Source organism: Eptesicus fuscus, chromosome 21 (genome assembly GCF_027574615.1).
Source record: "Eptesicus fuscus isolate TK198812 chromosome 21, DD_ASM_mEF_20220401, whole genome shotgun sequence".
Lineage (NCBI taxonomy): Eukaryota > Metazoa > Chordata > Mammalia > Chiroptera > Vespertilionidae > Eptesicus > Eptesicus fuscus.
The window spans coordinates 25,808,459-25,828,125 of record NC_072493.1 but is presented as its reverse complement, the minus strand read 5'-3'; the positions used below and the strand labels follow the sequence as shown (position 1 = coordinate 25,828,125).

The window sequence follows — 19,667 nt, the reverse complement described above, 5'->3', positions numbered from 1 at the left end:
CTGAAAGGAAACCTGGGGTCAAAGCTGGAAGGACACAACCAGAACTGTAGGAGGCGCCAACATCTGGGTGAAGGGCAGCTGCTGAGTTCCCGGGGAGCTTTCAGTTTTCATTCCGGGCTCTGAGTCCTGGAGGCAGGCATTGTCCTCTTAGGGCAGGCGCCCAGAGTCCTGGATCTGTGGGTCCCCGCCCTCCGCTTTTCCCGTTAGTAGTTCTGGGCTGCTCCGTACCTGGGGTGCTGTGATGAATGAGACAATGCTTGAAATGTCTTAGAATATGTTTGTTTGTTTTTTCCTTCCAGGGATGTGTGACCGGAACGGAGGCCGGCGGCTTCGGCAGTGGCTGATTGAACAAATTGACAGCAACTTGTACCCAGGGCTGATTTGGGAAAACGACGAGAAGAGCATGTTCCGGATCCCTTGGAAACACGCTGGCAAACAAGATTACAATCAGGAAGTGGACGCCTCCATTTTCAAGGTGAAGGCTGGGCTTCCCTCCCCTGACCGTGAACGTAGCTTCTGGCTTCCCTCACCGGCCGGTGGAGGTGTTGAGTGACAACTTTTCTTATTTTCTTGAAAATTAATCCCATTTTTAAAAACAAACATTGACTGAGTGCGGAATGTGTCTAAAAAAATAATACCATGTGATTTTGCAGCTATTATGTGATTTAGTCACTTTGCGGTCAGTTGTAGAGTGGTGCATTTTTTTTTTATGAGATTAAGGACACTTTCTTCATTCTTGCCAAGTTGTAACTTCTGTTTGGCAACGTAGGGCCGGTCAGCTCAGTGAGAGAGACACCATCTGTCACGACTTCCGGGCTGGGTCAGATGGGATGTCCTGCTGCAGGTGTCTAGAAATAGTCTCCTTCCCTTGAGAATAGTGAGTACCCCACGCGCTGAGGGACTTGCTCTTTGGTTCCACCATTTATTTGCATCGTGACTGCCAGCGTTGATTGAGGGTTTGCTCTGTGGCAGGCCTGGCCCCACAGGGTTTGTGTTTTCCTCTCACACAGTCCTCAGCAGGAGGTGCTGTCCTTGTCCTTGTTCTGGAGAGGCACTGAGAGGAGAAGTGACTTGTTTAAGATCTCACAGCTCTTGGATGATGGAGCCAGCATTTGAATCCAGGCAGCCCCACTCTGAGCCCATGCTCCCAACCTCTAGCAGCACCGATAAACTGAGATTTCTTGCCATTACACCTGCTACACCTAGATTCAGGCCGAGGAGTCGGGACCCAGGCAGCGCAGCTCTGCAGCCTAGTGGGTCATCAGACCCCCCCCCCCACCGCCCCAATCCACCCCCTGGGGGGCTTCTCTAAGACTCCAGAAGTGGCAGCCTCCACCCCCTGAGAGATTTGTAGCCCTAGTCAAGGTGAGCCCAGGCTTCCATTTTTGCAAACAGATGCACCACAGGTGGTCTGCCTCAGAGCCCAGGTTGCAAACTGCTGCTGCTGTGTGCTGGTTCTGTGGGCATTTGGGCCTTTCCCTTCACACTGCTCCCTGCTTCAGCTTATGCTCTGGGGGGTAATGCCCACAGAACCGGGACAGCGAGGGGACAGCGAGTGATATGGAGGAGGAGTGGAGAGGCTGAGTTGTGAAGGGCCAGAACCAGACCGGAGACCTAGGATGAATGAGGGGAGTGAGGCCCTGCGGGACCCCGTGGCAACACCAGACTCAGCCAGGGATGACTGTTTTCTGACACAAAAAGCCCAAAATGGCCAGAGATCATACCTTGGCCTCAGAGTGGAGCATAAGTAGGTCAAAGTTGGCTTATGAGGCATTTCCGTCCTTCGGTTCTCTTTCTGACGTTTGCAGTGGGGCCACACATGTAGCAATTCTATTAAATTTGTCACCTGGGGTTGCAGGTCTCTTTGAGAATCTGATGCCAATTACTGGCCCTCTCCAAGAAGAGTGGGCACATGTGGATGTTTTGCACTCACCTTCAAGGGGCCCCATGTGGCCCGAATGTCCAGCAGATTTTTTTCCATCAAGGACCCCAGGTCAGGAGCCTGGATTCTGCCAGGTTTTTGAGCTGCTAGTGCATCCTTTCTCATTCGTGGGGGGATGCGGATTCCTCCCTTATCGAGGGTTTTACCTTTAGCATTATGGTGAACTTCTCTTGGGAATGACTCTAGCTAAATTTAAACAGTGCTAGGATCCACCTGGTCGGCTGGGAGTTCTAGATCAGCGATCGCCAACCTTTCGGACCTCACAGACCACCAGTGGTCCGCGGACCACCGGTTGGCGACCGCTGTTCTAGATTATCAATGGCTATAAGCCAGGGCTCCTCAACTGTGGACATCTAGGGCCAGATTGTTCCTGTTGTGGGGTCATCCTGTGCCCTGTGGGGTATTTGGCAGCACGCCTGACCTGACTAACTGGATGCCAGCAGCCCCCCACATGTGACGACCAAAAATGCCTCCGACATTGCCAGATGCTCCCTGGGGCGTGCTCTCCCCTTTCACATTGAGGGCCCCTCTAGGAGCTGACCATGGCCAGGAAGAACAGATTGAAGTTCTTCTGTGAAGTGTGGGGTGCTGAGGGCACAGTCACAGGTTGACCATCAGTAAAACTTCTTCAGGAGGAGAGTAGAGGGGGCTGGACCAGCAGGCTGCATAAGCCTGGCTTGTGGCTTGCTGGAGGAGATGCAAGGCCTTTCCCTTCACACTGCTCCCTGCTTCAGCGTCTGTTCTGGGGGCAATGAAATAAAGCCCCAGATTTATGCATCTTATGCAATGTTCTGCATGGCCGTTTCAACAGCGTTGAGAAAAATGTGCAAGATTCCCAATGTTTCCGTTGATTACGCAGTCGCTCAGTGTGGCAATCTGAGATGAGTGTACAATCTCAGCAGGAATGGGGGCGGGAGGGAGACATGGCGCCCACCCAGAGCTGGGCGGCCCCTGGGAGGGCGACAGCCTGGGCTGGTGAAGTACAGGTGGCAAGAAGCCATCTCTGAGTTGCGCTGGCTCACGCCATCCTCTGAGGGGCGTTTCTCTGCCCACCAAAATGTGCCTGAGAGAGCCATTTAGGGATTTTCTGGTGGAATGGAGAACCCTTTAGTTTCATACAATGACAACCTTTTAGGAATGTATGAGTCAAAACCAGTCTGCTTTTCTGCCTTAGTAAGTGGGTCTTAAGAATCTACTTATACCAGAGACCCCTTCACTGTCCGCAGGCGTCATTCTGAGGTCAGCTTCATGGGGTGGACCAGAGATGGGAGGTTGCAAAGGACACTGAGTGCAGTTTGTACCATCCCTGGCATACTGATGAGGCCCTGATATCAGCTCACACTTACTTTAAAAAAAAAAGTATTTTGCTTCTTTTTCATAATGTTCAGGGTGGAAATCGGGTTAAGGGGTTCTTGACAGATCTCCCAGCGGGGTGATATCTTAGAGCCAGCCCGAGAACCCTGGAAAGAACTCGGTGCAGGCTGGAAGCCGGGTCTCTGCATTTCTTGAGCTCCCCGGGGATTGCCATTAAGTCGAGAACAGCGGGCATTTAATCCCATCCAGGGTCACCTTGGGAAAGTTGCCCCTTGGAATTACGTTTTCCCAAGTGGGGTTGAGAATTTCCTCTAGCCCTGATACTATTTTAGGTTGGAAGATTTTGCCTAATGCCAAAGGTTATTTTCACCTGACAGTAGTGACCTCCTAATTGGCGTGTTCTGTATTCCAATTTTGAAATTAAAACGATGCCTCTTCACATGTTTGATTTAAAAAAAAAAAAAAGAATAATGCCCCATTCTACCTTTGACCTTAAGTTTCCAGTTTTGCATCTTGGTTCCTAGTTCAGAGTCTAAGGTTTGGAGAGGTCAGAAAACAGAGCTGTGAAAAACCCAGCAGAGCGAGAGGATATTTCATTGCACTTTAAACAGCGCCTGGGGAGGTGGGGGGAGGGAAGGCTAGAATAAATGCCAAAATGCAAAACACAATTTCTATTAAAAGTAGCAAGTCAGTCAGTGGATGATCACACTCAGAATTTTTGCAAATGTTTCCTTTTCATGCTCAATTTTCATGCCAGGGGTTGATTAAAAAAAACACACACACACACAAATTGTTCTTTGTTTTGAACATTCTAGTGAAACCATGTGCACTTCCTCCTTGTGCTACTTGACCTCAGGCTCCTCCTGGCTCACTGGTCCAGGGAAGGATTTGTGTTGGCCTGAGTTCCAGGTTCAGCTCAGCTGGGAGAGCTTGGGGGGGTCTCCTTCCTGGCCTGGGTCTTTTTACATCTGCCCAAGAAAGTGGTCTGATTGAGCCCTGAAATTCCGTGAATGAGAGTTGATGGCTAAAAATGACTTTCAGGAGGGCGAGCAAGTGCTGGCGGTGAGCAAGTGCTGGCCATGGACATCTGTGGCTGAGGGGCTGACTGCTTCATGTGCTGCTTTCTCTCCTTTCAGGCCTGGGCAGTTTTTAAAGGGAAATTTAAGGAAGGGGACAAAGCTGAACCAGCCACGTGGAAGACAAGGCTACGCTGTGCTTTAAACAAGAGTCCAGATTTTGAGGAAGTGACAGACCGGTCCCAGCTGGACATTTCCGAGCCATACAAAGTTTACCGCATCGTCCCAGAGGAAGAGCAAAAATGTAACTATCCTTGATGGGCACTCAGTCCAGCAGAGGCTGCAAGGCCCAGGCTTGGGGTGGAAGCTGCCGCCCACAGGGTCTGGGGCAAGTGGTTTTAGCTAAACAAAACAGTTCTCTCCTTTGTATAAGCGGACATGGAGTTCTCTTTCCACTGACCTCACCCACCATCTGCTGACCAAGTGGCAGCTTCCAGTTGAGTGAGAGGTGGCGCCGATGGAAGGAAAGGGCGGGAGATTGGGTGGCAGCCAGCTCTGCTGACCTGGAGTGTTGCAGGATATCCCTGGGGTCAGGGATGAGATTGGGCAGGAGCAGGGATCCTCTGACAGTGTGGAAGGGATTCCTTTTGTTTTCTAGCAACTCTCAGAGGAGGCTAGGGGTCAATCAGGTGGACAAAGAAGGGATGGCTGACTAAGGCACAGAGTTGAGTTCCTGAATTGAATTTTTGGATGATGACGCTGTTAGTTTCATTGCTATGACTCAACATTGTCAGAGCCTGATCATTGTTTTGGAATTCAGGATGTGATCATTCCTGAAGTTTCTTCCAGCTCTATAATCCCAGGAAAGCATCTGTGAAGAATTTAAAGCAGGGATAGCAACTACATGCTGCACATCTCCCAAGGCCTGATACCCATGCTCCAGTCAGACATCACCAATCAACCAGGATGTGTGGAGCTCGGATCTGGCCCCAGAATCCTTTTCAAAGTGGTGTGCTGTGCAGCTGCTATGAATCAGAGCTGGCCCATGAGATAAAAAAATCTAATTGCCACCTCTGCTTTAAAACATTTGTTAACACATTGATTTTTCTTAGCCATTAGATGTAGCCGTTAGAATATTGGCATGGCATCCTTTTCTCTTTCGAAGAAGTCCAGTAAGGCCTCAAAGAAATAGAACTCTCTGGTAAGGGCTAGGTAGAAATTCTGAGTTTGAGTTCTTCCAACTGTGGGAAGGTTAAAAATGTTGATGTGTAAATTTTAAAAAAGTTAAAAGTTGTGACCCTAACAAATGTATGGTGAGCCTGGATCAGAGAGTTACTTGACTCATCAGTGAGGGAACCAGCTTGATGACAAAGATCATTTGACAGAATATGACACACTGGCGTACCTGGTCAGTGAGGGGCAGAAGGCTGAGCCTGGCACTACACCACCGTTTGGGAGTTATCTTTTCTGCTGGTCATTTGTAGCTTAATTGCCTATACATTAACACCTGGCTTTACTGAGTCTGAAGTCTGATCGATAGTCAGTACGAAGTCAAACAAACTGACCTGGAAAATCAGATGACCCTTAGGGGAGACCTCATGGATAATCCTCTGGAATGGTTTCAAAAGGCCAGTCATCTTTTTGCTTTATTTCCCAGTTTTGGAAATATGTATATATTTCCAATATGTAAATATTTTTTGTCACCACAAAGTAAATTGTGCCTTGAAGTAATGGAGAAGTTTCTCTTACTCCCCCTACCCCCAGGACCAGCCAAGCTTGAACTGGCAGGTGACCCCAACTTGTTTATAGTATGGGGCACCGCCAGCATCACCTGCAAGGGTGGATGTTAAAGAAGCAGGTTCTCAGGGGGGCAAAGAGGCATTGCATTTGCATAAAGTCTACATGGACCCATTGTCCTCTGTACTTCAGTAGTTTGCAAGCTACATTGGGGGTGCCCCACCTACCCCTTACTTCCCCCATCAACAGCTTCTAAGTGAATTCTTGAATCTATCGAAGTGGAATAAAAGATCATCGAGGATGAAACAATAGGCCAATTTTGTAGCTCATTGGGATGAATGTTATAATACATCTCACACTGATAAGCTTAACGAGGTGAGTTTCTGGCTGGGGAAGAGGCGTAAGAGCAAGGAGGAGACTAGCCTGATCCAGAGAGCTTGTTGTGGAAATGCTCACGTGCCTTTAGTGATGCCTGATGAAGGCAGGTTCGAACTGGGCCTGGGTGAGTCTTTGCCGTGTGTGTGCGTGTGTGTGTGTGTGTGTGTGCGCGCACGTAGAGATGCACACGTGTATATTTGGAAAGGCTAAAAGGAGATTTCCTGCCAATTAACTTGAAAAAAAAAAAAAAAAGAATCTAACCTGCAAACATATTTTGCCAGGATACTTTGAGTGTCTAAAAGTGCCTCAGCTTGTAAATTTAACCTCTGCAGGGGGTAGACACCTGGGGTAAAGGGGATCTGATAGGCATTCATTTGAGATCTCCACAAACAGAAGGAAGAGACCTAAGTGCTCTTTGGCCTCTAAGTGTTAGAAACAACAACAACCAACTTCTCTCTTTTGATTCCGCTGATCAGATGACTGAAGAAGCATGGGAAAAAAATTTCTAGGCCTTTCCCAAACCAGGGAAGCTACTGACTGACTTTTATTTCCTTCAACTCAGCATTTAGAAACAAACCACTGCTTATGGCCTCAATGATGGTAGGGATGCCTCAGTGCTATGGCCACATTTTGTCATGTTTGTCTGCTTTTCCGTAGGCAAATTAGGCATGTCGACTCCTGGCTGTGGGAATGAAGTCACTGAGATGGAGTGTGGTCACTCTGAAATTGATGAGCTGATCAAGGAGGTAAGTGGGGGCAGCGTTTCCAGAGGTCTGGCCCGACAGCGGAAGGTGAGCAGTGGCGTTGTTCTTGCCCTGCCAACACATCCAGAGCCTTGCGCCCTCCCAGCAAGCCTTGTCTCTACCCCAGCAAAGACAGAAGGTGAGGACTGAGCCACCTCAGGGAGGCCAGCCTCCGCCAACTGGTCAGCCCGTTCACCTGGTGTCCAGTCCTTAATCCCAAGGGCTGGGGAGAGTGCTTGCTCTGTCAGTGATGTTCCCTCAAGCTCTGGATTTTCATAGTTAAACATTCTGAGTGCCAGTCTTTTGTAATGCATCCTGTATTGTCTTACCTTCTTAGCATGCTGCAGTGAACAATATGGAAACTTTCCTTCCTGCTTAGGGTTGTCCCTATGGCATGATTATTGGACTAGCTTTCATGACTGGTGGGCTGCCTGTCTTGCAGTACACAGCTTTTCATCCTTGATGGGTTGGAAAGCCATATAACCAAGCTTGTTAGAATTGTACGTAAAGTCATAGTTAATAGGCTATCGGTAAAGGCTTAATGGGGTCCCAGGCAATGGGTATTTGAATACCAATTTTAGCTGTTTGGATGCCATTTTCTTTTACTTTTAGCCTTTAAACCATGCTTTTATGGCCATTACAGGGTGGACATTGCATAGCTAAAATAATCCCACACAGCCCTTGTAAAAGGTGGTGGAGGTGCTATATAAATTCTTCGTAATTCACATAGCAATGCTAGAATCCTTGACAGTAGCTTGCTGGTCAGGAAACGCAGATAACTAAATATAATCTCCTCCAAGCTGCCTGACGTTGCTGCACATGGCAGCTGTTATGCGTCTGGGTGGTCTTTGGCAGCAGGCCAGCGGAATTCCTGGTTTCCTGTCACTCCAACAATGCACCATTTTCCGTACGAGGCTTTTCTGCTGACTCAGCAGATAGAGCGAAAGAACAGGATTGGTGCACCAGGATCCCAGGAAAAGCAGATTTCAAAAACGTCTCCTAAGTGGATTTACCAACCTCCTTTAAGAAATGGGCCCAGAGATGGAGAGCGGAGGCGTGATGTATTGAGCGAGACTCACGAAGGCATGGCAGCGTCCATTCAATGTCACGTGCGCTGGGGTCCCAGAACCGGCCACAGGCAGTTTCAGGAAAAGGTCAATAAACTTACTAAGGGCCCCGAAGAGGCTAGGCATTCAGTTACGTAGGGTGATCACGGAGCATCCTGGATCTTTCAAGATACAAAGTAAAACTTCCCTTTAGTCTTATGAGCTAAAGGTGGCCGACCGTATGGTCTTAGTTAAGCACAAGCCATTCATCTTTCCAACCCTGGGGTCCTGCTTGGGAAGCCTAGTGACCGTGCTGATCTTCTGCCTTGTTCCCGGCCGGCAGCGTCCTGTGGATGAGTACATGGGGATGGTCAAAAGGAGCCCTTCCCCGCCGGAGGCCTGCAGGAACCAGCCCCCCCCAGACTGGTGGATGCAGCAGCCCGGCGCAGGTGAGGATGGGGGCCCAGGGCCACTCGCAGTGCCTGGGGGCTGGACTGGTTTGAGTGGTTTCAGCCTGATAGCAGCCAGGGTGGGGTGGGAACGGGGGGTCCTGCTATGATCCCTATTTTATTGCCGGTGACTGCCTCCCAGGAAGACACACGTGTCCTTCCCATGGGAGGTGTCTGCCTCCCGCGCGGCTCCTGGGAAGGTCGGGGGGGAGGGAGTGCAGTGAACTTCTCCAGGACCAGAGGGGATTCACAGCTCTGGGCCACGTTCGGTCTGTTAGGTCCTCCATCCAGTTTCTTCAGACATTAGGGACCTCCCAGAGCCACGCACAGCCCAGAGCGGCGGCTGGAGAGCAGGAGAGCTCAGGAACGGGCACTTGCTCATGCAGAGCCCTGGATTTGAATCCCCTGTCAGAAGTTGCATATCCTGTAGAAGGCTCAGTTTCCTCACGAAAAATGGGGGCACCAGGACTGACACACAGGGTCTGGAAGCTAAGTGAGGCACGCACCCTCTTATTAGCTTCTGATGACCCGTCCCTCCACCACTGCTTGAAATGGAGCATGCGTGCCTTTGCTTCCTTTCTTGGCCTCTCCCCCACTGTCCCCTGTGGGAGACCAGGAGGCGGCCGCTAGCCTAATGGGCCTCAACGGTTGTGGGTGTGGGGTGGTGTCAGATCAGGGGCCCTGGGGAGCCCCCCCCTCCCTGTGCTCAGCAGCACCTCTGAGAAAGCTAGCTCGGGCCCGGCTCCCCTTCAAGTCAAGGCCTGGGTGGTGGACACGCAGTCCAGCGGTATTTTGGGAGCAGGGGGAAGGAAACGTGGCCCCACAATGTCACACTGACACATGGTCAGAAATCCCACAGCACAGAGGAAGTCTCCCCCCTCCACGCTGGTTGGCTTGAGGTCTGGTTTTCTGCGTTTATGAAACACGGGTCGCCACACTGAGAGGGAAAAACACCGGATTCAGCGGAAGCCTGTGGCAGGGCCCCAGGAGCACGCCATATGCGGCTTTTTAAGAAACCTTTGGAGAGGGGGAGCGTTTGGGTTGCTTCCCCTGCACACAACTGAGTCTGGCTGGGTCTGAGTCTGCTTTTCTCTTCCTCCAGCAGGCTTGCCGCTGGTGCCGGGTTACCCCGCCTATGATGCACACCCTTCAGGTACGAAGTGCTCTGGGCCGGGCCGGGTGGGGGACACTCTGAAGGCAAAACTCGAAGGACCGGTGTGGGTTCTTGAGGGCCCCTGGATGAGCACGATCTGGTGTCAGAAGCCGGGCACCTGATTCCTCCTTTTTGCTGTTTGGTTTGGGAGTGAGCAAGTGGCTGGCCTTTTTGAGGCTCCTCTTGGACTGGGTCAACAAAGAGATCTGAAGCGCTCTCTGCAGGGGTACTTACATGGGAGAAGGAGTGCGGGGACAGACACACTCAAGGCCCCGCTCTGCCCCTCTCAGGTGACCCCAGGCAAAGTGATCGAATCACTTGGGACCTCAGGCTTCTCATCTGTAGAGTGGGGACAACAGTAGCAACTGCCTCTTGGGAATGTTGTGAGGGTTAAACACAGTGTTATTAAAACTTTCTGGTAGGGACATGTGGGTCAGTGGATGCCACCAGTGACTGTTTTACTCTCTCCCACCTAAGTTTATAACAATAACAATGTTAATAACGATAATGGTGGCGATGATGCTGGTGGTGATGGTGGTTATGATGGTGATGACTATGGTGATGACGATGGTGATGATGATGGTAATGATGGTGATGAAGATGATGATGGTGGTGATGGTAGTGGTGGTGATGGTGATGGTGGTGGTGTGGTGGTGATGATGGTGGTGGTGATGGTGGTGGTGGTGGCTGACATTAGTGAATGCTAACTGGGTCCAGGATCATCAGTGAGACTTGCATGGCCTAACCTCCTTATCACTTCCCACCACCCCTAGGTAGGTGTTGTTATTTCCATTTGACCAGCTCAGAAACCCCTGGTCACATAACTTGTGGGCCACAGAGCTGGGGTGTGGCCCCAGGCTGTTCCATCCCTGCTCCTGCCCCAGATGACAGAGGTGGTCTCTGTGCCACATTGTTGTCTAATTACATTGAGGACTTGGACCGTGTTCCTGCCAGAGGCTCCTGGAATTTACATTCAGGTTCATCATTGATGGCATCTTCAGAGAAAAGGAAGCTGGTGTCTTCCCCCAAAGCGGCAGGTTCTGTGAGAAGGAAGCAGCCTGACCCATCATATTGTTGGGCCACATAATGTGGGTCTGGGGACCCGAGGCCTCCTGGCACAGGAGAGGAAACGGGGCGCAGAGAGAAGTGTCTTGACCAAGGCCCTCACGGGATGAGTGATTTTGGGTGGTAGAGGCAGGTTCTCACCCAGGCAAGAAAATTTTAAAGCAAACGATGCTCCCATTCACTGAGTCCCTCCCCATTGCACAGTGGCCCTGGGAGCTGGGGACTGTTGTAATTCTGGCTTCACAGATGAGGAAACTGAGGCTTAGTGGTTAAATCTCTCACCTCAGATCACACAGCTGGTCAGCGGGATTGCCGGGTTCAAACCCAGGCATCTGGCTTCAAGTCTGCTTTTAGATTTATGCTGGGCAGCCACCATGCTCACCAGAGGCTCCGGTCCTGGAGGCCCTGGGTCATGGGACTGGGCCTTTGACCTGGTTAGCTCTGGGCTATGGCCCCGGGAGTCTGCTGACCAGTGCTTCCCGGGGGCAGGGGAGTAGTCTGGCACATGCTGCAGTGTCTGGGCGAGAAGGCATGGTCTGAGGAGGAAGCTTCCTCAGTTATTCCAGAGCGGTCTCAGCACACAGCAGGTGGAATGACTCGCAAAGAAAACCCTACACCCTTCCTCTAGAAGTTGTGGACTTTGGTACCTCTGCTCGGTTCACACAACTCCTCCCCCCACGTAAACAAGTTGTCAGGGGTCCCCAGTTCTTATCTCTGTAGGGACAGGTAACATAATGGTGAAGTGTCGGGAGAAAGACAACAGGGAGTGTCGGAGACTGTGGCAAAGTGGAGGGCCCACACTCGGCTGGGCTGTTTGTGGTTCCTGCCCTGTGGACTGACAGACCCAGCCAGGCTCAATTTTCCCATTTTTTTCTAGAGGAGCCAGAGGTCTGGGTTTTTAGGTGAAAATTTCCCATATGAAAGGTTGGCAGCAAATTTGTGTTAACAACACCTCACGGTGCTGGTGGATCCAAACATGTCTGTGGCTGCCCGTTTGTGCTCTTAACTGTATGTATTTGAAATAATTGGGGTGAAGTACCATGTTTGAAACTGACAGTGTGGCTTGGTGCTTAAGAATACAGATGTTGTGCCCTGGCTGGTATGGGTCAGTTGGTTGGGCATTGTTCCATGCACCGAAAGGTCACTGGTTCAATTCCCGGTCAGGACACATACCCAGGTTGCAGGTTCGATCCCCAGTCAGGGTGCATAGGGGAAGCAACTGACCAGTGTTTCTCTCTCTCCCTTTCTCTCCCTCTCTCTCTCTCTCAAATCAATTAAAAAAAAAAAGAACTCAGATATGGAGCCAGTCTGCTAGGAAGGGAGTACATCCAGGCTCCCCAGTTAGCAATTGTGCCATTGACAACAAGCACCTTCACCCGTCTGCAACTCAGTTTTCTCACCTGGAAAATGGGTATCATTATTAATAGTCTCTACCTCATGGGATTGTTGTGAGGATTAAATGGGCTCATAGGTCTAAAGCCCTGGGAACAGCATTTGGGATGTACTGTGTAGCCCAAGGACTGTGGCTTATAACTTCGGGGGTCTCATCGATATAGCTCATTTTTTTTGTCCTGTTACCCCAGTTTATTTAATAACCACTTCTATGGTGCTGACATATGCTAAGTACAAATGCAAGCTCATTTAATCCTCACAGTAACGCGGTGAAGTGGGAGTATTATTATCTCCACTTTGCTGATGGAGAACCTGGGGCAGGGAAGCTGCTGTCCAAGGTCACACAGCTGGGATAATGCATCAGGCACTGGGTTCCAGAGGGTGTGCTCTGCTGCCACTGTGGTCAGGCTGTCCCCGGGCAGGGCTGTTCCTGGTGGGCGGGGGGATGTAACGGGGAGCAGGACGGGGCTGCACCGGGGCTCTTAGGATTGCAAAGGGCTGGACTGAGTAACTGGAGGCCCTTGATGAGTGGCTTCTGCTCTGTGGGTCTCCACTGCTCGCCTGTAGGGCACGGTGAGCCATGGCTCAGGCCCTTCTGGCTTGAACCTCCTCTGAGCCTAAGCTGTCCCCTGGCGTTGGGGTCACAAGGACAGCCCTGCCTGGACATCTGGAACACCTTGTCCGTTGCTCCTGAAGTTCATACAGTCAAGAGACACTAGTGTGAAATAAGGCCACAGCCATGACAGGGCAGAGGGGCAGAGTGGTGGCAGAGTCAGCTGGCGTGTTTCATCCATTGGGACAAAGTTCAGAATTGTTTCAGAGTGAAGGAAGTGGAATGTGTCAAGTCATCAGGCGACGCGGACATTGCAGACGTGGAGGGTGGGAGGAAGGTGAGTGGGGGGTAATGAGACAGGGAGTCGGATGCGAGTGCTGCTTCTTACCTGCTGGGTGACTCCACCTGGGCCTTGGTTTCCCCAAATACCAAGTACATGAGTTGGACTGGAGCCCCTGCAGCTCCGATTCCCGGCCCTGCGTGAGTCGAGACTGCCATTTAACGCCAACGTGGGAGGAAGTGGAGCCTGTGGACTATAGTGGGGAGTCTTAGTATTTGACTGAGCAAAGGAATCTTGAGCGAAGCCCGTAGGAGCGTCCAGGGAATTGTAAGTGCACAGCAGCATGAACCCAGCTGAGGTAGGTGGCCCCCACAAAGCTGCCCCTGACCGTTGTGCAAGTGTGCGCTGCGCAAGTGTAGGGGGGGCACCATGGAGTTGGGCAGCTCACAGCTCATGTGGCTCAAGGGATCAGCCCCAGATTGGTCTTAAAGGGTTCCCCAAACTCACCAAGCTCATTGATAGTGCACGTAATTCTCACAGGTTAAGGCGATTAAAATGCGATGTCTCTAGGAGTATCCCTGAATTTAGCTGTTGTCTTTATTCCTACCTTAGTTTAGAGGTTCCCACCCTTCAGGCACTTGAGCCCCCACCTTCACACTTTGGTTTTCATATCTGGGTACCACCTGGACTATCACGAATATCCTGTTTTTCTCTAAATCTGACTTTTTAAAACGTAAATTGACTGTAAAATGGGGGCCACCTATCATTGCCTGGAGAAGGAGAACCAGTGTCACTGCTAGGAGTAGGAAGTCAGAGGTCAAAGCACATTCACTGAAGACCAGCTATTCTGTTCAGAGATCCCGGCCACAGCCTGACCCTTGGTTAAAGGGAGGTTGTCAGCATGAGTGTTAAAGATCGGCCGGCACCAAAGCAGGCTTTGTTTCTTGGTGATCAGCGATTGAGAGGATAGACATACATGTATTATGCACGGTTGCCTAGTTACATAGCTATAGATACTCTAGCACAATGTAGCCTGTAGTCTGCGTTCAGAATGGATATGCTAGATCTGAATTCGAGGTTAATGAAAATAAAGAGATATCTTTTTTCTCGACAAATTCTCAGTTCCCTGGATTTCAAATTAAGAATCGATGTTACCTATGATAACACTGAATTATATAATACAACGTATGGCAGTGGTATAGCAGTGCCTGTGAGGGGGAGCCAATGTCCTAAGAAATTAAGTTGTCCAAACCTCGTCACTCTCAGGGGGACTGATCAGTTGTGGCAGCTGTCAGCCCTTCCCGGAAGTAGGAGAGCACCATAATGGTTTTCTACATTTGGAATCATTGGTTTCCTTAGCAGTTCTGTGTCCTTGTTCATGCTTATAAAATCATTACTTTCTAGAAAGAGTGCATGAACTTCGCGGAATGCCAGAAAGGTCCCGGACACACAGACAGTTAGGCTCCCCCAGTTTGGGAGGAAGACAGGCTCCGGGCATTTCCCGAGGAAGGATCAGGGAACCCCCTTCCCCTCGGCCCCTGACCTGTCCCCCTCTTTCCCACAGTCTTCTCCCAGATGGTCATCAGCTTCTACTACGGGGGCAAGCTGGTGGGCCAGACCACCACCACCTGCCCTGAGGGCTGCTGCCTGTCCCTGAGCCAGCCGGGCCTGCCCAGCACCAAGCTGCATGGGTTGGAGGGCCTGGAGCTGGTGCGCTTCCCGCCTGCGGACACCATCCCCAGCGAGCGGCAGAGGCAGGTGACTCGGAAGCTGTTCGGGCACCTGGAGCGAGGCGTGGTGCTGCACAGCAGCCGGCAGGGCGTGCTGGTCAAGCGGCTGTGCCAGGGCCGCGTGTTCTACAGTGGCAACGCCGTGCTGTGCAAGGACAGGCCCAACAAGCTGGAGCGCGACGAGGTGGTCAAGGTCTTCGACACCTATCAGTTCTTCCGAGGTCTGTACACTGTCGCCGTGCTGCCTGTGTCTCCCCCCCCCCCCCCCCCCCCCGCAAATACGTTTTTATCGATTTCAGAGAGAAAGGGAGAGAGGGAGAGAGAGATAGAAACATCAATGATGAGGGAGAATCATTGATCGGCTGCCTCCTGCACGCCCCACACCGGGGATCGAGCCTGCATCTCAGGCATGTGCCCTGACCGGGAATCAAACCCCAACCTCCTGGTTCACAAGTTGACTGACGCTCAACCACTGAGCCACGCTGGCTGGGCCGCCGCCTGTATCTCAAAGATCACGCCTTTTTCCCAGGGCCGTTTGTCGCCCACAGTCCCCATGGGGATAAGTAGGAGGTAGAGGCACAGCTGCCGCAGAGGTGCCCCCCGTAACTTGAATTCTGCTCTGCACTGTTTTTTTATATATATATATATATATTTTATTGATTTTTCACAGAGAGGAAGGGAGAGGGATAGAGAGCTAGAAACATCGATGAGAGAGAAACATCGACCAGCTGCCTCCTGCACGCCCCCCACCGGGGACGTGCCCACAACCAATGTACATGCCCTCGACCGGAATCGAACCCGGGACCCTCCAGTCCGCAGACCGACGCTCTATCCACTGAGCCAAACCGGCTTCTGCTCTGCACTGTTTTTGCTAAACGATCCTGGGGAAACCTCTCCGTGCCTTGACTTCTAGCGTGTAGACTCGGGGGAGCAGGACAGCACCTTCCTCGCACAGCTGTTGGGAGGATCAAGGAACTTAGCACCCTGCAGCTCTGTATGCACTGTCCCTACACCCTGGGAGCTGGTTAGAAAGCACTTCCTTCCATACGCCTTTGGGTCAGAATCTGCATCTTGGCCAGGCCCCAGGGGTTTGGTGTGTGCTGACCTTGTGCACTGAGTACTCGGGACCACGCCCCCACCCAGAAGTGCTGCACACCAGCCATGGTTATTCTGTGAGGCATGTATTGAGGTTCCCACTGTGTGTGTTCCTCCCAGAGGTCAGGGTGTCTGAAATCCATCTGTCAGGCTGCCTGCAGCACTGTGTGGGAGCCCTTCTCTGCGCCCCAAAGCTCTCTGCTTCTCTCCCTGTTACATCCAGGAGCTAGTGTCACATCTCTCCTGCCCCCTGGCCTGAGTACTCCTGGAGAAGGGGCCCTGGCAAAGTGGGCTCCCGAGGCATGGGTAAGCTCAGGTGTGAAAGCCCCGAGGAGTTGCCAACACCCCCCTTCCTCCTCGTGTCTTCCCAGAGCTGCAGCACTTCTACGGCAACCCGAGCCGGCTTCCCGACAGCAGGGTGGTGCTGTGCTTCGGAGAGGAGTTTCCAGATATGACCCCATTGCGCTCCAAACTCATCCTCGTGCAGGTAAGCACAGGCAGCTTCAGGGCTTGTGGCCAGATCTCCCAGCTCGCACCTCAGGACCCCGTTTATTCTTGGGCTGAAGAACAGGCAGCAAGGACTGGGGCGCCCCACTTGTGTGCAGAAGCAGGCCTGGGAGACCTGCCGGTGGTTTCCAGGACTCTCCCAATCTGTGTGTCTCCCCTGCCCTTGCTTTGTAGGGCTTGTTTTTCAAAATCAAAACCTCCTTTCCAGAAGGATTCCACCCTGCCTTAAGGCCTAAGGGACCTGAAGGGTTTTACAAGCCCTTATTTAACTGTCGTCAAAGGAAGGAAGCTCTAATAGTGGAGTTCTGGACACTGGCTAGGCAAGTCGGGACAATATTGAAAAAGCATACATAGGAGTCTTTGGAGGCATACTGCTTGTTCTTTCTTTGCATCTCCTTATTCTGGGTTCATTCATTTGGGACTCAAATGCTAGCTTTAGACTGGAGTAATCAAAGAATCTGGCCGGGGTCAAAGGAAGTCCCACCTCACTTCCCATCTCCAACTCTGACCTTGTGCACCATCCCTCTAGATTGAGCAACTCTATGCCCGGCAGATGCTGGAAGAAGCTGTGAAGAGCTGTGGTGCTGGGTCCATGATGCAGGCTCCCGAGGAGCCCCAGCCAGACCAGGTCTTCCGGATGTTTCCCGATATTTGTGCCTCCCACCAGAGACCCTTTTTCAGAGAAAACCAACAGATCACAGTTTAAGTGTCTCTCTTGGGCACCCCACCCCGCCCACATCTCATATTTCATTATTACAATTACTGTTGTAATTATTTAAGGATATAGATCCCTCTGACCTGGGGTGGGATGCCTCACTCTGCTCTTAATTTAGTAAGGGCATATTCTCTGAGGACTCCACGTTCAAAGCGAAGTTGTGTCCAAGTTCTATTGTTCAGGTGTCAGCATTGAAGCCCATACCACGTGGTCTGCATGGTGTAACTAGAACCTCTGATTAAAACATGTATTTCCTGTATTGTCCCCTAATTATCATTAGTTGCTATGATTCTTCAGCATTTTGGGATAATTGATATTTCCAAAGGCTTTCATTCAATTTGACTAGCACATAGTTGCTTCCAGTAAAGAAATTTGGGCATCAGTTTGTGAAGACAAGACTGCTTTTCGACTTTATCTTTCGTTAGAGCTATAGATTTATGATTTCATGTGCTTGATTCGATGTGAAGTGTTTTTGTACTTTTAAGCATGTTAATGAGATTTAAAAATACATTAACAAGTACTTTAATAAGTATTATTAAGCCTCCCTTTAATAAGTGAAAGCAAAAGCTCTTGGTGAGTTTGGAGAACATATATTCTTCCCAGAATTTGGTGCTAGGAAAGCGCCTCCATCACCGTGTCAACTGGTGTGTTCTGATTTTCAGACAGTGAAAGTTTTCCCTTCGGCACATTGTTGCAGGAAGCTTAGAGCTAAATTTATTTTTTTCATTTCTGTAATTAAGTCATCCCAGATCACCTCTCTGGCTGCTTCTTTCTAAATGGTTTTGACCTCTGTTTTAAAAACATTTGTAATTTTAATTGTCCAATTATAAACTGCTTTGAAGCTTTTCCTTTTCCCCCTTCTTTTCAGAAAGTGGGCAGGATAGAAAGCACAAGTTCCAAATAAAGGGTGTTCCCCTAAAATGTCTGCACACTTTAGCAGCTGACAGCTCAATTGATGTTTCTTTATTTTCAGATTTAACCCATTGGAGTGAATAATTATTCAAAGTGTGTATACATTTTTTTGGGGACACCCTGTATAATTGTGGATTTTATGAGCCTTTTGCTTGTACCTTGATTCAGACACTCCATTCACCAGCTGGTGGTGTTTAGTGTGTAGGCATGGCTAGAGTGGATTGGGGATGTGGATGACATGTGTTGCCTGTCACCACTACACCGGTCTTGGGGTGAGCTGTGGCTGGGGGAATGCCTTCCCCTATCTCTACCACTCCTCAATGCCCCCACTGCACACCAAATTCTTCAGTGGAGCCATCTAGTGGGATTTCCATGGAGAAGTCCCAGTTTTAGCCCTGGAAGAACTTACCCTATTTTTCTAGCAAATAGGATGCATTTACTAGCCAAAATGTATCAACATGTTTACCCTAAATCCTGATGCTAATCAAAAGCCAGGGACAGAAGGCTGAAACCAATGGCCTGGCTTAACAGAGAGGGCAATTCACCTCAGACCCTCCAGTGAGCAGTAGACCACATCACCACAACCCCTCTAAACCACTTGCAGGATCAAAGAGCACTTGAACATTTATTTTTCTAAATAAATGTTGTATTTTGCCAGATTGGGGTGCCTCTGGTCTGTGTGGCCCCTGTGTGGTGCACCGGGCCTGGCAGAGATGGGCACTCACGCATGTGAGGAGCGCCCGGCCCACTTCTTGGTGGTGCAATTTGCCACCGTGGGTGCAGACACCAGACGGGTTTGGGGGTTAGGAGGGTGCTGTTGCTTTGCTTCCACTCTCTTGGGGGTGGGGAGAAGAATCTTTTCTGTATTCTCTTCCCTTCGTCACACAGCCTGGGTCATCACCACCCCTGACTCAGAATCTTACTATGAGAGGACAAGAAGGGGCTCACCTGTCACCCCTCATTGTGAGAAATGGGAAGAGTTGGAATTTGGGGGACAAATTGCCCCCGCTCAGCCCATCTGGTGGCCTTGTAATAACAAAAGTCTCCGATTTCAAATCTGAAAGGCCAAGGATGCCTGCTTATTTTCCCCATCAGTGCTGCAAGGTGATGCAGGTGTAGCCCTAGCCAGCTTAACCCTTACAGGGCCTTCCGGGGTGCCGGAGTTCAGTGGGCGCATAGGAAAACTTCAGTAAAAGCAGCTCATCGCCTTTGGCCAACAAAGCGAGCATTACATTTTTAAGATCTGGTTTCTGGAAATTTGTGAGATACTGGTAAATAGGCTTTAGTTTGTAGCTCAAATGAATGTCAAAGTATACATGTTTGATATGCTGGATGAATATTTATTTTTGTATGCATTTAAAAATATATTGATCTCCTTTATTCTTTATTAAAATAAAGTGCTCTTTTTTAAAGCTGATGTGTGCTCTGTTGTTTTTTTTTAAGTTACTGTTAAATATGTTATCATTTTCACTAGATTCTAGGTACCGTAAAAGGGGAATTAAAAAATAATACCACACTGTGATTTTAAGAATGTTTTGCTTGTTTGTTTTCCACGCCTCTCCAGAAAAATAGAAAAAAATATACGGAGACTTGCAGATTATGCGGAATTTCCTGGAGAGATGTGTGGCACGCCCTGTTTC

General features: G+C 50.2%; 1 protein-coding gene across 2 annotated transcripts; it reads left to right on the top strand.

The window, feature by feature from the left end:
- Positions 1–301: 301 nt before the first annotated feature.
- Positions 302–19,438, top strand: IRF8 (interferon regulatory factor 8). 2 transcript variants are annotated; one of them, XM_028142923.2, is made up of 8 exons: positions 302–475; positions 4,393–4,576; positions 7,045–7,133; positions 8,520–8,625; positions 9,731–9,778; positions 14,633–15,019; positions 16,265–16,380; positions 16,930–19,438. In XM_028142923.2, the coding sequence occupies exons 1-8, from the start codon at positions 302–304 to the stop codon at positions 17,104–17,106; spliced, it is 1,281 nt and encodes a 426-aa protein (XP_027998724.1). In that variant the 3' UTR covers positions 17,107–19,438. The 2 variants fall into 2 exon arrangements, with proteins under 2 accessions (XP_027998724.1, XP_054566975.1); XM_054711000.1 differs by having other exon boundaries at positions 9,728–9,778.
- The last annotated feature ends 229 nt before the right edge of the window (positions 19,439–19,667 follow it).